Consider the following 17,651-nt stretch of genomic DNA (forward strand, 5'->3'; position numbering starts at 1 on the left):
GTTATGTATTCTCTTTAGGTTTATGTATTCCCTTTATTCCCTAAAGAGAGTTACTCTCTTTATGCTGGGCCCTTGGACCACATCTGAATTAGTGCTAAGGAGATAACTCAGGATGGAGACTGGTCATCCCAGAAAGAGCAACCAAGTGATTAAAGGGCTGAAGCTTTGAGCCACATGTTATCAGCCCAATCTCTTGACCTTTAAGCAGGGAAAGGAGGCTGGAAATTGAGTTGAATCATGAAGCCAGTGAATCAGTCAATCAATCATGGCTACATAATGAAACCCCAGTGAAAACTGCAGACACTGAAGCTCAGTGGAACACCCTGGTTTGTGAGGACATGGATGTGAGGGAGGTCACATGTTCTAATTCCATGGGGAGAGGACACAAAAGCTCTGATTTGTTCCCTTTATAATAAAACAGCAACCATAAGTATAGTGCTTTCCTGAGTTTTGTAAGTTATTCTAGCAAATTATCAAATATGATGGAGTTGTGAGAAACTCTGAATTTGTAGTCAGTCGGGCAGAAGTGCTGGTGGCCTGCAGACCCCTGAACTTATGGATGGTGTCTGGAGTGGGGACATCTTCAGTCATGTTTGGGACTGTGTCCTTAACTTATGGGATTGGAGGTAACTCTGGATTGTTACTGGCCAAATTGCTTTGGGGTACATCAGATGCCATTATAACAAAGGCTTCAGCTGATCCCACAGAGGGTTCAGATGCTCTGAAGCTCACAGTTGTCCTGAGTCGGTAGACAGACCAGGCCTTTATACCTGTGGATTGTATTCAGGCTGCCCCTGCGCATGGCAGGTTTCTTTAGCCACAGAAGTTCCGGAAGAGGGCTGACATGAGGATTGTGTGCAGGTGGCAAGCACTCCCAGAGCTGAGGGATGTCTCATTATGGAAGTGAGACTGTGATGGCAAGCCATAGCGCCACTATCATTTGTAACTATTTCTGTCTCTTACATACTAAAGAGAGGATAAGGTGATTAAAAATAGTACTGAAAATTCTTTGGCCGGGCGCGGTGGCTCAAGCCTGTAATCCCAGCATTTTGGGAGGCCGAGACGGGCGGATCACGAGGTCAGGAGATCGAGACCATCCTGGCTAACACGGTGAAACCCCGTCTCTACTAAAAATACAAAAACTAGCCGGGCGAGGTGGCGGGCGCCTGTAGTCCCAGCTACTCCGGAGGCTGAGGCAGGAGAATGGCATAAACCCGGGAGGCAGAGCTTGCAGTGAGCTGAGATCCGGCCACTGCACTCCAGTCCGGGCGACAGAGCGAGACTCCGCCTCAAAAAAAAAAAAAAAAATTTGTAAGCATTTTGTCACTAAAGAGGATTCAAAGAGGGAGACAGGTGGATTGATCCTGGCAAATCCTCATGAGTGATCATATTGTCTTCCCACTTAAATCTCATTTCTGTTTTCCTCTTGTTTTAGGAAGGATAAAGGCTTACCTCCTCAGCGGGACTCCTCAGATGGGGCATGGTTTGCCCTGTTCTTGCATCTGCAGGATCACAGATGACAACTTCCTCATCTCAACACATCCATGTCATTTTCTCTGTCTGTGGGTCGCACCTGACTTTTTAAAGCTTTCTGCTCTCTCTGCCTGGACAATTTGCATTTTTTTTTTTTTTTTTTTTTGAGATGGAGTTTCACTCCTGTTGCTCAGACTGGAGAGCAAGGGCATGATCCTGGCTCACCACAACCTCCGCCTCCTGGGTTTAAGCCATTCTCCCGCCTTAGTCTCCCGAGTAGCTGGGATTACAGGTATGCACCACCACGCCCAGATAATTTTGTAATTTTAAGGGAGACGGGGTTTCTCCATATTGGTCAGGCTGGTCTTGAACTCCCGACCTCAGGGAATCTGCCTGCCTTGGCCTCCCAAAGTGCTGGGATTGCATTCATTTTTAAGGTTTTTGTCTAAATGTTTCTTTCTCAGAGAGGCATTCCCTAACCCTCAATCTAGATCAAGGCGACTTGTTTTATGCTCTCACAACGCCTGTCCTCTGTAGCAGGCCTTTTCAGCACTTATCATAGTGATAACAACATAGTTATTTATGTGTTTAGCTGTTCAGTGCCTGTCTTTCTCCCTCTGCCAAGTTTTATGAAGGCAAGAACTATGGCTATTTTCTTCTTTCCTCTTTCCCCAGCACTTAACTCAATGCCTGACATGCGAGCTTAATACGTATTTGTTGAGGGAATAAATAAATGGTAATAGTGATACTGTACAATGGTCAATAGTGCAGCTCTGGAGTTGGACTGGGTTCAAATCATCCAAATCCCCACTTGTCCACTGAGAGTTCTGTAAACTAGTTCTCTACATGGACAGTGCAGAAATTTTATCAGTTCATGTTCATCTTGTCAGACTGGGAGAACTCATCCTCAGTAACCACACCTTAGACAGATAAAGTAGAATGAGAATATCTATTTATCAGCCGTAGCAGAACATAGCAATTAAGCATACACACTGTCTGGGCTGACTCTCAGAACTGTCATCTTGGCCAAAATACCTGCCTCTTTGAGTAACAGTTTCCTCAGCTGTTGGACTAAACTTGAAGTTGCTGTAAGTCTCAATTAGGCTCAAATGTGTGAGGAACAGCATCTGGCTCATAGTGCTTTGTATGCGTTTGCTATTAGCAATTATTTTTTATTGATTTAGGTTGGCTTGAGACCTGCAGCTGGTTAGCTGCATAAGTCATTTCCTCCAGGTGAGAAAGTCCATGCCATAGACCAGAGGGTTGTCTGGTATAGAAAGAGGAAGAGTAAGGGAAATAGGATATTCTCTGGAAATATTTCCAGCCAAGTTGTGGAGGGCCTGGTTGGTGCCCTTTCTCTACTCTAGGGATAATGATGTCTGAAAATCCAGGGTGGATCATTTAGAATTCTGCCCTTCTTCCCAAGGAGTGTGCACAACCTGGCAGCTTCTGGCCACTTGTTCTCCTTATTCTAGATTCCACAGAGGCCACTATCCTTTGATAAGTAGGGCCTTTCTCTTTCCTTCCTTTCTTCCTTTCCTTCTTGATAAGTAGGACCCTTCTCTTCCCTTCCCTTCCCTTCCCTTCCCCTCCCCTCCCCTCCCTTCCCCTCCCCTCCCCTCCACTTCCCTTCCCTTCCCTTCCCCTCTCTCTCGCATTCTCTTTCTCTCTTTCTCCATCTTTCTGATGGAGTCTTGCTCACTCTGTTGCCCAGACTGGAGTGCAATGGCACAATCTTGGCTCACTGCAAACCTCCACCTCCCAGGTTCAAGCGATTCTCCTGCCTTCAGCCTCCCGAGTTGCTGGGATTACAGGCATGTGCCACCATGCCTGGCTAATTTTTGTATTTTTAGTAGAGACGGGGTTTCACCATGTTGGTCAGGCTGGTCTCGAACTCCTGACCTCGTGATCTGCCTGTCTCGGCCTCCCAAAGTACTGGAATTACAGGTGTGAACCACTGCGCCTGCCCAGGGCCTTTCTTTAATCGTTCAGGTCACAACACAACTGATGAGGCTATGGTTTTTTTTTAGCTATACTCTAGGCCCAAGGGAAAAGTCTCATCACCTTGATTTCAGTTCCTCTTTTACCATTTATGAGAGGCTGACATCTCTTAGAGTGGAGCACTTCTGCAGGTGGAATTCTAACTTTTTTCCCTGATTGTTTCTCCAAAATTTTAGAGCACTTTATGGTAGTCATCAAACTGGAAACGTGAACACTGGGATTTTAATACTTGAAGTGAAATCTGTATTTTATTCTGACTTCGATACCAACTGTTTGTGTGAACTTTGATAAGACCTAGGGGTTCAGGTTCCCTCATTTGTAAAATTAAGCAAAAAGAGAAAAATCAGATGGAAATTCTTGCAGGTTTACAATCCAGTGATTATACATCATGATCTGAAGAAAGTCAATATAATCGTCCCTCAGTATCCACTGGGGATTGGTTCCAGGAGAAACTGCCAACACTAATGTCCGTGGATGTTCAAGTGTCTGATATAAAATAGCACAGTATTTGCATATAACCTACGCACAGTTTTCTGTATACTTAATCATCACTAGATCACTTATAATACCTAATACAATGTAATTGCTATGGAAATAGCTGTTACACTGTATTGTTTAAGAGAAAAGAGCAAGAAAAAGTCTGTACATGTTCAGTACAGATGCAACCATCCATTTTTAAAGAAAAATATATTTTTGATTTGCAATTGAATCCAGGGATAAGGAACCCACAGATAATAGGCCAACTCATCATTTTCAGATTTTTCCTATACATAATTATGATAAAGTGTAACTTATAAATTAGGCACATTAAGATATTAAAAACTAAAAATAAAACATTTATAACAATATACAGACAGTCCTGACTTACAATTGTTCGACAAGATTTTTTGACTTTACGATGGGTTTATCGGTATATGAACTGCATGTTCAACTTACCATGTTTTCAATTTACGATGGGTTTACGATGGACATCACCCCATCATAAGTCAAGGAGCATCTATACTGTAATAAAAGCAATGTGAATGTGGTCTCTCTCAGGATATCTTACTGTACTGTGAAAGCAAAATCAGGGACGAAGTGGGGACTACTGTACATTTACGATAGAAAGTTGTACTGAATATTTTACAAGTGAAAAAGATACTCATTTTTCTTTGTGTTGACTTTGCCATGTGGATTTGGTACAAACAAATAAAAACCCTCCTTATCAGTTGCTGGCTGGGCGCAGTGTCTCACTCCTGTAATCCCAGCACTTTGGGAGGCCGAGGTGGGCAGATCACTTGAGGTCTGGAGTTTGAGACCAGCCTGGCCAACATGGCGACACCTCTTCTCTACTAAAAATACCAAAATTAGCCGGGCGCGTAGCCAGGCGGGGTGGCGGGAGCTTGTAATCCCAGCTACGAGGGAGGCTGAGGCAGGAGAATGGCTTAAACCGGGGGTGGCGGAGGTTGCAGTGAGCTGAGATCGTGCCACTGTCCCCCAGCCTGGACGACAGAGCATGACTGTCTCAAAACAAACACACAAACCCCTCATCAGTTGCAATATTTAAGTTGTGTTTAATCCTAGCAATTGCAGTCCTGAGACTTTGGTAAGAACCAGAGTATGATCTCCCACGGCAGCCAAACCAAGTCATTCCATGAACAACAGAGATCACCCTGCTGCAGATAGTACACAGATCTTTTCTTGTGCATTTCTTCTGGGAATGAATGCAACTGAGGAAGCAGAGATATTTTAGGTGGAGAGATCCACAAAATTCCTTAGAGTCATCTTGCCCCACCTCCTTGTTATGGCTTTAGGTACAGCCCTTGTGGCCGTGAGATTTAACCTTCCGCAGCCTTTGCATCCACGTCTACAAAATAACAACTACCTTGCAGGTGCTATTTAACACTGTAAAAGTGCATTAATAGGCACAGAAAGAAAAACAACAAAAAAAAAACAAACAAAAAAGCAAATTGTGCCCTCACTGCGAATTCTCTGTATTCTAGCTAAAAACATCTATAGCTTGAGTGCATGGGTGTCCGTGCTGGGCAAGAAAAGGGTAAACTAGATCATGACAAGCCCTAACATTTTCTCACTTCAGTTTCCTCACTGCAATTGATTTTTTTTTCCCCCAAGTCGGAGTCTTGTTCTGTCGCCTAGGCTGGAGTGCACTGGTGTGATCTCGTCTCATCGCAATCTCTGCCTCCCAGGTTCAAGCGATTCTCCTGCCTCAGCCTACCGAGTAGCGCGGATTACAGGCGTGCGCCACCACGCCCGGCTAATTTTTGTATTTTTAGTAGAGACGGGGTTTCACTATGTTGGCCAGGCTGGTCTCGAACTCCTGACCTTGTGATCCGCCTGCCTCGATCTCCCAAAGTGTTGGGATTACAGGCGTGAACCACCGCGCGCGGCCCCTCACTGCAACTGAGAGTAGCGCAGTGGCCTCAAGTTCCAGATCTGGAGTTACTAAATAGCTAGGTTCCAATCCTGGCTCTGCCACTTATTAGTTGTACGATCTTCGTTTCTCAACCTCTCTGGGTCTGAGATTCCCTTAAAGCCGGGGTAATAGAGATGAATAGGATTTCTTAACTATGACTAGACTTCCTCACCTTCTCCACTCAGAGGGGCAAGCACAGAACTGAAGGCCTTCAGGCTGTACCTAACAGCCGCTCCTAGGAGGGGAAAGCTACGGGAAGAGGGAGGAGACCCAAGAAAGGTCGGACCAATGAGGCAGCGGGCGGGACAGGAGTTCCCGCCTTTGGGCGGCGTGCGCGCGCACCTCGCTCACACGCACACTCGCACGCACGCACGCTGCGGAAGCGCGCGCGCGCGCAGGCCCAGCCCTCGTCGCCGCCGCCATTTTAGCTCCTGGTTCCGGCCGCACCGTGTGGGCTGTAGTAGCGGGAGGGGTGGGGGGTCCTCCAGAGTTAAGTGGCTGTCCTCCACTGTGCCCATACAGCAGCCAGCTTTCTTCCTTAATAACCGCCCGTTCGAAGAGTGCGAGGATGTCCAAGCGGCACCGGTTGGACCTAGGGGAGGATTACCCCTCTGGCAAGAAGCGTGCGGGGACCGATGGGTAAGCCAGGCCGGGGGCGCGAGGCAGCAGCTCGGGCTTTGTTGGGGTCCTGGCAGGGAGCGGGCTGGGACTGGCCTGGCCGAGCGGGTCCTGGAGCCCGAGCCTTTGTTTCCTTCTGGGCTGGGTTCACCAGCGGCGGGTCGGAGAAGCGCGGCGCCCGTTCGGCCCGGCAAGGGCGCGGGGAGTTGCGTGCGGCGGGGCCGGTGCCCAACCCAGTCCGGAGGGTGGAGAGGCCTGCAGTGGCCATGAGGGCGCCTCCTCCCCCAGGCCGAACCGAGCAGGAATCACTTTCGAGGGCGTGGGGCGGGAGTGAACCGCGGACCTCGTGGCCTCGGTTCCCGAGGAAGGCCTGGAGCCGGAGGAGAGAGTGGGGGAGGGCGCGGCGGGAGTATTCGCTTCCAAGGGCACCAGGCACTTCCCAGGCAGAGGGGCCATGGGGAGGGCCTGAGTGGGGGCGCGGCCACGCACTCCAGACGGGAAAGGCGGAGGGCGGAAAGTGAGAGCAGCGCGTGGATCCTAATGTAGGCTGGGGTGGGGGTGGCGGGAGTTGAGAGAAGCCAGCAAATGGGGAGTTCTCTGGGGAAGTGGGAGTAGAGGACCTGCCGGGAGAAAGGAAAAGGTGGAGTAAAATACCTGATGGGCTGGAAGGCTGGTGTTTTGGGGCGACTGAGTGTATAGTTTGGCGGGAGAGAGCGTGCCTCGGTCCATTCAAACACTTCAAAGTAGATACTAGCAAACTTCCGCCCTCTGCCTACGCTCCCGCCATCTCCTTTATTTCCTGCTTTGGTTAAAACTGGTTACCGAACATCATCCCATGGGGAGGGATTAGAAAGCATTCTTTTTTTTTTTTCATCATTTATTTTCTATGCATGTCCCACTTCATAAGTAGCTTTTGAAATACAGGGATCATGTTCAAAATGTGTTTTTAGTATTTATGGCGAAACACCGCCCATGTGGAGGTTGAGAGTTGAAATACTTACACAAACTCATGGTGTTCCAGATTCCTTTCCTTAAAGATACAGAGGAATTTAGCAGTTAACAAGCAGTTTCATGAAAATCTATTTCTTGTCCCGTGTGTGTTTTCATTGCTGAAGTACAAAGACCTATTTGGATAATTCAGGCAAAACCCACAAAAACCCGAATATCCAAATACTTTGCATAATTTTATCGTTTTATTGTGTACTTGTGATACAGAATCACTGTGTCAAGTCCCCCTGTCTAGCTTTTTTGAAATTTTCAGCTGAAGTTCTTCATTGAAATTGATTTCTAGGGGTATGTTTAGTGTCATTGTAGAGTATAAGCCAGGATAGGGTGTACTTTCTGAGACCTTCCCATATGTTGAATTATTCAATACAAAGCAAAAGCATGTCACAATTTTTTGAGTTGTTTAGTTTGCGATATTAGGCATTGTAAAAAGACAATGACACTGTAAGACAGACTCTCTTTAGGCTATCACTGTCCGCCACCATTACCCCCCACAAAACGTTAATGCCTCTGAGCCGTATGTCACAGACTCTCAGAGCTGGGAGCAACTTAAAAAAGACTATACAGCTCCACTCAAGGAATGAGAAATGGAGAACAGTTAAGGTGGCTTGGGCAAGTTTACAGCAGGATCTGGAACCCTGCCTTTATCATTTTCACTCAGCAGCACACAGTTCAGTACTGTAGTTAAGACTCATTACAGCCTGTTTTAATGACATTTATAATGGGTTGGTAAAGTAGGGAACACTTAGTTCTTGATTTCTCTGAAGCAAAAATAAATTGCTGTCATCTGGAACTGATGTCTCTAACAGGAGGTCAGATTGGAACAAAATATTCTGGGAGGGAATGAATGAATTCATTTGTATTTGTGCATATGTGCACCATTTAAAATGCTTCTCTTGGGATTAGTGGTCCCACCATATGTATGTGCAGTTGTTTACTATCTCTTGCAAAAACAGATACCCTTAGTAAACATGTCGACTTTCGGGGTCTAATGGTAGCTTTATGATTCCCTTGTATATTATTTAGAATTTGCCTATGGATAAAGGAGAGTTCATCTTTGGAATAATGCTCAAGTTATAAGAAATTGTAGAGGGAAGTTTTAATACTCATTTCTATGTCATTTGAGTGCCATTTATCATAGAACTGGCTTTATTTAACAGTGGACTTACAGTGTTTATCAGCATCAGGATTTTTTTTTCATACTCCATAATTTTAAGTCACCTGTTGACTGCCATGCAATCCTGCAGATTATTTTTTTTTAATTTTTGCCCTGATAGTCAGCAAGTGGTTTTATCTGAGAGCATAAGCTTGTCAGGCTTACAAACTCCACTGCCAGATAGGATGTCTCCAATACTGAGAAGGTAATTCAGTGGGAGATTTCACTTACATTAATGCTCCCAAACTATATAAGGCTTTATTTTATTTCTGACATATTTTAACTTTGAAATCAGGTGAAGTTATTATAGGTTTCTGTTGTGTATTCTGGCCTCATTTCTTCTTTTTGTCAGCCCACAGTCTTCACTATACAATTATTACCAAGAGACAACTTACTGTTGAAGTATGGAAAAAAGTTTTCCACATTAGGGACGTTTTCATTTTGATGTTGGTTTTTGATATTACCACCTGATAAGACTTTTTCCTGTTACTTAGGGGAAAGTAATGCTAGTATGTTAATACTGTGATAACATTTGTAGAGCGTGCACATTTTCACTACAGTCCTATATGGTAGATGAGGTTAAATGAACTTACCACGGGAACATGAGAGATGTTTATACTCAAAGGTTTAAAAAAGGCATTCCCTAAAATCTTCATCTCCATCTTTGGAGAACATTTTTTAAGATCCCTGCGTATTGACTCAAAAATATGAGCTATAAAATTTAACATCAGTGGGATCAACACGTGTCATTTTGTACTTTGATTTTTTTTTTTTTCCACTCAGAAATGTCATTAACTCTAGGTATATATTATGCTTTTAAATTGGCTGCCATAGGCAGGGCGTGGTGGCTCACGCCTGTAATCCCAGCACTTTGGGAGGCCAGGGCGGGTGGATCACGAGGTCAGGAGATCGAGACTATCCTGGCTATCACGGTGAAACCCTGTTTCTACTAAAAATACAAAAAATTAGCCGGGTGTGGTGGTGGATACTTGTAGTCCCAGCTACTTGGGAGGCTGAGGCAGGAGAATGGTGTGAACCCGGGAGGCGGAGCTTGCAGTGAGCCAAGATTGCGCCACTGTATTCCAGCCTGGACAACAGAGTGAGACTCCGTCTCAAAAAAAATAAAACATAAAAAAAATTGGCTGCCATAGTACTCCAGTTGTAAAGGTATGATATCACTTAACCAATATTCTATTCATTGATGTTTAGGAAGTTTTCCACTTGTTGCTATTTTATAAATGAGAAGTATGATGAACATCCTTATACATACATATTTGCACACATCCTTGAGAAGTTCCTGGAAATAAGATTGACAGATAAAAAGCAACACTTACTGCCAGGTGCGATGGCTAAGCACCTGTAATCCCAGCACTTTGGGAGGCCTAGGTGAATGGATCACTTGAGGTCAGGAGTTCAAGACCAGCCTGGCCAGCATGGTAAAACGTATTTTTGTCCCTACTAAAAATAGAAAAATTAACTGGGTGTGGTGGCGCACCCCTATAATCCCAGCTACTCTGGAGGCTGAGGCAGGAGAATTGCTTGAACCTGGGAGGGAGAGGTTGCAGTGAGTCAAGATTGTGCCACTGCACTCCAGCCTGGGTAACAGAGTGAGATTCTGCCTTTTTAAGCAATGCTTATTTAAAATATCATGATTTTGATGACCAGTTTACATCTTCATTAGCAGTACTTCAGTGCCTGTTGTTATTCCATGTAGAATTTTTATGTTTTCATTTTTTAGATATAGGGTCCTCTGTATCCCAGGCTGGAGTGCTCTGGTGTGATCATGGCTCACTGCAATCTCAAACTCCTGGGCTCAAGTGATCTTCCCACCTCAGCCTCCCAGGTAGCTGGGACTACAGCTGTGCCACCACACCTGGCTAATTTTAAAGTTTTTTGTAGAGATGGGGTCTCAATATATTGCACAGGCTGGTCTCAAACTTTTGGCCTCCAGTGATCCTCCCACTTTGGCCTCCCAAAGCACTAGGATTACATGCGTGAGTCACCAGGTCTTGACTTCCATGTAGGATTATAACATGATCTTAGAACTTTAAAAAGATCTTTAATAATAGACAATATTGGCTGGGCATGGTGGCTCACGCCTGTAATCCCAGCACTTTGGGAGGCCGACGCAGTCAGATCATAAGGTCGAGAGATTGAAACCATCCTGGCCAACATGGTGAAACCCCGCCTCTACTAAAAATACAAAAATTAGTGGGGTGTGGTGGCACGCACCTGTAGTTCCAGCTACTCTGGAGACAGGCAGGAGAATCGCTTGAAACAAGGAGGCAGAGGTTGCAGTGAGCTGAGATTGCACCACTGCACTCCAGCTTGGTAACAGAGCAAGATTCTGTCTCAGTATAATAATAATAATAACCACCACCACCAATGTTGGGCATTTGCAATGTGCCAGACAACACATTTAAGCACATCACATACATTAACTCTTTTAGTCTTTTTGATACTCTACAAGACATTAATAGCCACATCTTATAGGTGAGGGAAGAAATAACTGTGATCCTATAGTTGGCTTAAGTCTTGAGCCAGGATTGAACTGAAACACAGTACAGAACAGTATGTTAAACAGCTGTGTCATATCATCTCTCTCCCTGCTAGTGTTGTGGCTGTGTCTGAAGCACTGACTTGATACCAGTTTTTAAAAACCCTTATACCTCAACTAGTAAACTTTTAAGAACAAAACTCCTTTATCATAAAAAATACCTGTTTAAAAAAGAAAACATTGCACAATAGTTGATAAATATTTATGAAGTGGAGGGTTTGATTTCCCCCCTTTACTGACCTTTCATTTGTATCCTCCCTCTTTCATCGAAGGTAGGTAGTTTGAGCCATAAGCAACATTTCTAGGTGGCTGAATTTGCCTCCTGCATCCTCCCTGTTTTCTTACCTTAATCTGAGACTAAAAGTATCTGAAAATGCTTATCATTTTGCAGGTCAGTAAATTGAGGTGGTGTCTTGCAACTGTGATTCCAGCATTCCTTTTATCTTTACCACAGCTGTCTCCATTGCTTGATCAGCAGCTAACCTTTTTATCTTTAGAATATATTTTATATATCCTATGTTTGGATTGGTAATGAAGCTTCTGATGAAGTGGGCCCCTGAAAAAAATCTTTGTTAGTATAGGTATTACTTTAACAAACTAAGGCAATATGTAATACATGATTTACTTTGTCACCGCTCTTCCCCCAAATTTTGTAACTCTTGAAAGGTGAGGTCCATGTCTTAATTGCCTAGTACTATGCTAGAAGTATAGAAATCATTAAACTAGGCTGGGCATGGTAGCTCACATCTGTAATCCCAGCACTTTGGGAGGCTGAAGCAAAAGATTGCTTGATCCCAGGAGTTCAGAACCATCCTGGGCAACATGATGAGACCCTCATCTCTACAAAAATAAAAAATTAGCCAGGCATGGTGGTGCATGCCTGTCTGTAGTCCCAGTTGCTCGGGAGGCTCAGGTAAGAGGACCACTTGAACCCGGAAGTTTGAGATTGCAGAGAGCCATGATCCAGTGAGCCACTGCACTCCAACCTGGGTGATGGAGCAAGATCTGATCTCAAAAAAAAAGAAAATTGTTTCAATTATTTTTTGTGATCTCCTCCTTCCCCCATGGTTGAGTGAGTACTAGAAACATGAATCCTTTTTGTATAGACCAGATGTGCTTTAAGAGTTCTTTTCTAGCTGTATGTTCCATGATCTTTAAGCTGTCTATTATTTGAACCATATTTGAGTACAATGCTTCTCACTTTAATGGGTACATATCTTCTCACTTTAATGAGTACAGTGCTTCTCACTTTAATGGGTACTCTTATTGTAAACTTCACCTCATTGGCATTTTGGAGCAATGTAAACACTTATTTAAGTAACAGTCACCTTAGACCAGAAACAGGAGAAGCAAAGATGGTTGATGGCATATTTCAGAAGGTAGGCCCAAACTCTCAAGTATTGAATTGTGAGACTTCATTTTATGTTTTTAAAGTTATCCATTGACTTTTCTTTCCCATTGATTTTCTTTCTGTTTATGCCAGGTGAGATGAGAGGCTTCATACAGTTCTGGCTTATGTGCTGTCTGAGTTTTGTAGGTGAACATTGGGATGGAAGAGGGGAAAATCACTTTTCATATTTATATATGCATATATCTGGCTTTTCCTCTCTTTGAGTAAATTTGTATATGGCACACAGCTGTACTTGCAGCACAGGGAATTTGCACTTTTGTGTGTTGTGGGTAAAGAAGAATGACATGTTTAGGGGCTTGTGTCATAGCTCCATCATTCCTCATTATTTTAAGTCTGGGTTTAAACATCTTGAGGCAAGTTTCTCTGCTGGAGTAGTTGGTCTGTAGTAAACTGGATTAGTAGAATGAACAAGCATAGATTATTTTATTTTGTTTCCACCACCAGTGTCCCAGAGGCTGCTTTCAGCCACAATGCATATGAACAACATGTAGCCCTTCTGCTTGTGAAGTTCTTAGCATAGATACTTTTAAAATGACTTATTAAGGTCAATCTCTAATAACTGGAAATAGATACCAGAATTGACTACTTAAAATTGACCCAAGTTTAATAGAGTGGCTACCTGTGTAATTTTAACATGTTAAACAACTTGATATTATTTATTGAAGCTTATTTTTAATTTGACTATGCTTCATTTTATGGTAGACCAAGGTACCTAGATTTATAGAATGCTTTCAGTTTCTTACTGTTGCTGTTAAGGTTAAAATGCAAGCGTAAACAAGGAAGAAGGAATAAAAGTGTTTTAATTTCAGTTTTTCTTATAAAGCAGTATACATTTACCTAACAAAATTGGGAAAGTGCTGGAAAGTATAACTAAGAAAACAAATTCTGCAGTCCTGTAATTCATATTTGTATTAGTTGAGATATTGATATGTATAACGTTGCATTACAACCAAACATTGTCCTATGGCAAAGAAAGAAATATTAAAATAATTTATTAAATGTGGATTATAAAAGTATTGAGCAAAACCCACCACTGTTGACTGTAATAATGTGAGGTGGAGTTGTCTTTATGTCCAGTAGCAGTGTTTGTGCTAACTTCTGAATATACTTGTAGTGCAAAAAATACCTCTTCACAAATTGGAGGAGAATTTGAGAAAGATTGAGATGCCATCTTCTTTTGCTCAATTTGGACCTATCTTTTCTTCATCCTACTCTCAATATCTGATTTCTGTTGTCTAAGTAGGAGGGGTTTTACTTGCAGCAGACTGAGTTCTTGTAACCTTATGTTAAAAGTTAAGGAAGGTGAGGCATCAGCAAGGAAGGGAAAGATGTTTGTGGTGGAGAATGAGAAGCCCTTGATTGTAGGGTATTTTTTATTATTTCTGATAGTTACATAATCCGTTGGCTTTTTTACTCATTTGAATTTTGGACATTTACTCTCTTTGTGATTATAACACTAACATGAACATTCTGCTTAAAATTCAGAATCTGAATTCTAAATTTTTGTTTTTAGGAAGGATCGAGATCGAGACCGGGATCGTGAAGATCGGTCTAAAGATCGAGACCGAGAACGTGATAGAGGAGATAGAGAGCGGGAGAGGGAGAAAGAAAAGGAGAAGGAGTTGCGAGCTTCAACGAATGCTATGCTTATCAGTGCTGGATTACCACCTTTAAAAGCTTCCCATTCAGCTCACTCAACCCACTCAGCGCATTCAACGCATTCGACACATTCTGCTCATTCAGCGCACGCCGGACATGCAGGTCACACGTCACTTCCACAGTGCATTAATCCATTCACCAACTTACCCCATACTCCTCGATACTATGATATTCTAAAGAAACGGCTTCAGCTCCCTGTTTGGGAATACAAGGATAGGTTTACAGATATTCTGGTTAGACATCAGTCCTTTGTACTGGTTGGTGAAACCGGGTCTGGTAAAACAACACAGGTGAGTTACTGTATACCATGGTACATATTTCATTTATGTTTAAGTTTAGCAAACGTAGCATATTTGATTCTGGTGGTCATTTCCCTTGTCTGTCCTATGGAACATCTTGAAGAATAGCTGCTTTGATGTTTCATTGGCACTCTGAATTTCAGAGTGGAAATCCTATAGAGAGTACCTCTCTCCCCTGAGTCTAGGGGAAAATAGTGGTGCTCGCTTTTCAAATTTTGTTAGCTTAAGTATGGCAGAGTGATGCTTTCCCACCCATTTTGACTCTAGGACGGTACAGATTTAGGGACACACAGTTTATTTTCTGGTGCTTGGGTGGAGAAATCAACCACTGGGGTAGATTTTTGTCATTTGTGTTTAATATAGTATCTTGAGCCATGCAAATATCTATTTTTCGAAAAAATGAAGTGCTAAAAGAATGTAAAGTCTATACTCATGACTTTTGTCCATCTAGTCGTCCCTCCCATAGAACTAAACACTGTTACTAATGTCTTATTTGTAATATATCTAGGATATTTTTTAAACACGGATGGGCTATTATTAACTAGACCCCTGTTGATAGACTTTTAGGCTGTTTCCCATGGTTGTTTTGCGTGGGCAAGTGTTTCTGTAGGAATCAGAAATTGCTGGATCAGAAGATCATTTGTAATTGTGATACAGAAAGCTGGATAGCCTTCCAGAGGGAGTGTATTAATCTACCTTTCCATGAGCATGTATGAGAACATATGTGGGAAACTATTAAAACGTATTATTGAACTTGAATTTTTACAAATCCAATAGGTGAAAAATTGCATTCTAGTGTACTTTTTAATTTGCATTTTCTTGCTGTGGGTGAGAAGTAAGTTTTTATACACTTAAGCCTGAACCATCAATTAAAAATTTCTTTTGGTTTCAAAAGTAGTAGTCCCTGATCATTGTAGAAAATTTGAAAAATTCAGAAAAGTATTGAAGCAAATTTAATAATTACCTGTCTTACCATGCAGAGATTGAACATACTGCATACACAATTTATCTTTTTCTAAAGTTACATGTGCATAGACATTTTGAAGGGACTGTAGCAACAAAAATAGGAAGCTTTTATTACAGACTGAGCCTTAGTACCTTTTTCTTTTCTTTTTAATTGTTGTTGTTGAGACAGAGTCTCTTTCACCCATGCTGGAGTGCAGTGATGTGAACGCAGCCTCAACCTCCTGGGCTGAAGGGATCCTCCTGCCTCAGCCTTCCAAGTAGCTGGGATCACAGGCATGTGCCACCAGTGCCTGGCTAAGTTTTAAATAAAATTTTTGTAGAGTTGAGGTTTTGAACTCCTGAGCTCAAGCAATCCTCCTGCCTTAGCCTTCCCAATTTTTCTTTTTTAATGAAGGAAAACTTAGAATTGATGTTAGGGTATTCAAAAATCACCTTACGGAAATTTAAAGAATTTTCAGAATACATGAAAGACTGCAACTCTGAACTTAATATTTAATTGACATTTGGGTAAAGCCAGACACTGTATACTTTACATGTATTAGCTTATTTACATTTTTCTATAATCCTGCAGGGAAGATATTCATCACCGCTTTACAGATGAGCAAAATGAGGTTTAGGTTTATGAGAAACTTAGGTTTAGCGGATTGTCCTGGGTTGGGTTGTGGATTTTGGTGGGCTCAACGTTTAAAACTTTGTACCTTTGTCTTTATATCTAAAGTTATATTTCATACTGCTATTCTGTGGTCTGATATAGGTAGCCTCATTTCAGAGATGAGTTTATTACTGGTTAGTGTAGAAGGAGGTCAGGTCAACTCAAGATGAGGTTTGTGATTATTTGGATTAATATTTGACTTTTAGAGGGGTAAAGATACTTGAATACTTAGGATTGCAGCACATCAGGGAGATTTGAAGGGAAACCAAACAGTTTAAAAAGTGAATTTCATTCAAATGTTTCTTAACATACTCTTATTAAACTTTGACTCAAACCATTAAAGCCAGTCTTTTTTTGGTGATTTGTTCTTGTCAGAAACATTCTCTAAACAAAATCTAAAGTAAGGACTTTAACTTTTTTTTTATTATTATTTTGAGACAAAGTGTCGCTCTTGTTAACCCAAGCTGAAGTGCAGTGATGTAATCTTGGCTTCCTGCAACCTCTTCCTCCTGGGTTCAAGTGATTCTGCTGCCTCAGCCTCCTGAGTAGCTGGGACTACAAGTGTGTGCTACCATGCCTGGCTAATTGTTTTTGTTTTTTTAATAGAAACGGGGTTTCACCTTGTTGGCCAGGCTGTTCTCTAAATCCTGACCTCAGGTGATTGGCCTGTCTCGGCCTCCCATGTGCTGGGATTACAGGCCTGAGCCACTGCACCGGACCATGACTTTTACTTTTGACAGACCTACAGTAAAGATGTTTCACATTGCTGCTTAGTAGACATATAACTGCACATGAGTAAGGAATTGAAGCTAGGTCAGCCAAAGGGACAGTGTGAGCAAGGACACATGTTGAGCTAAGGGAATGCAGATATGCTCTGGCCAGAATACAGAGGGTTTGGGAAGGTGGAGGTGGGGCAGGTGAGACTGCAGCTGTAAGTTGAGCCTTAATATAGCTTACATAGATTAGAAGCCATCAGAGCTCTTGAACTGAAGAGGAATGATGAGGATTTTTTTTAAAAAAATGTCCTATCTAGTGAACTTATTGATGATAGACCATGTAAGAGGTCATAACAAAAGTTTTTATTCTGTGAAGGGCCATGGGAATAGAAAATAAAGAATGGATTGGAGTCAGGATATTAGGAATTAACAAGTATTTTGGAGGAAGGTGAGAAATGGTTTTGCTTTTGAATGTGTGAATTTGAGATACTAACTAGGTGGAAATGACCGTTAGCTCTAAGATGGAAGCTAGAGTTAGGATTGGCATTGATGAATTATAGGTAATATTAGAAGTTAGAACATATAAAACTTCACAGGATATTGTGTAAAACAAGAAGACTAGAACACTGAGGATCAATTTGTAAGATGACCTCAAATGGAGGAAGAGAAGAAGCTGAAAAGGAGGAATGGCTTTAAAATAACTTAGTCCTGGCTGGGTGCAGTGG

At 42.5% G+C, this 17,651-nt stretch overlaps 1 protein-coding gene across 1 annotated transcript in view; it reads left to right on the plus strand.

Annotated features, from left to right (window-relative positions):
• Nucleotides 1–6,250: 6,250 nt before the first annotated feature.
• Nucleotides 6,251–17,651, plus strand: part of DHX15 (DEAH-box helicase 15) — a 58,117-nt gene continuing 46,716 nt past the window's right edge. Inside the window, exons 1-2 of the mRNA XM_023223020.1 lie at nucleotides 6,251–6,526; nucleotides 14,148–14,583. Of these exons, the coding sequence (XP_023078788.1) occupies nucleotides 6,456–6,526; nucleotides 14,148–14,583 (507 nt within the window). The 5' untranslated portion in view covers nucleotides 6,251–6,455. The remainder of the gene's footprint in view (nucleotides 6,527–14,147; nucleotides 14,584–17,651) is intronic.

The sequence above is a fragment of the Piliocolobus tephrosceles genome, chromosome 3 (assembly GCF_002776525.5).
Source record: "Piliocolobus tephrosceles isolate RC106 chromosome 3, ASM277652v3, whole genome shotgun sequence".
NCBI classification, from domain to species: Eukaryota; Metazoa; Chordata; class Mammalia; order Primates; family Cercopithecidae; genus Piliocolobus; species Piliocolobus tephrosceles.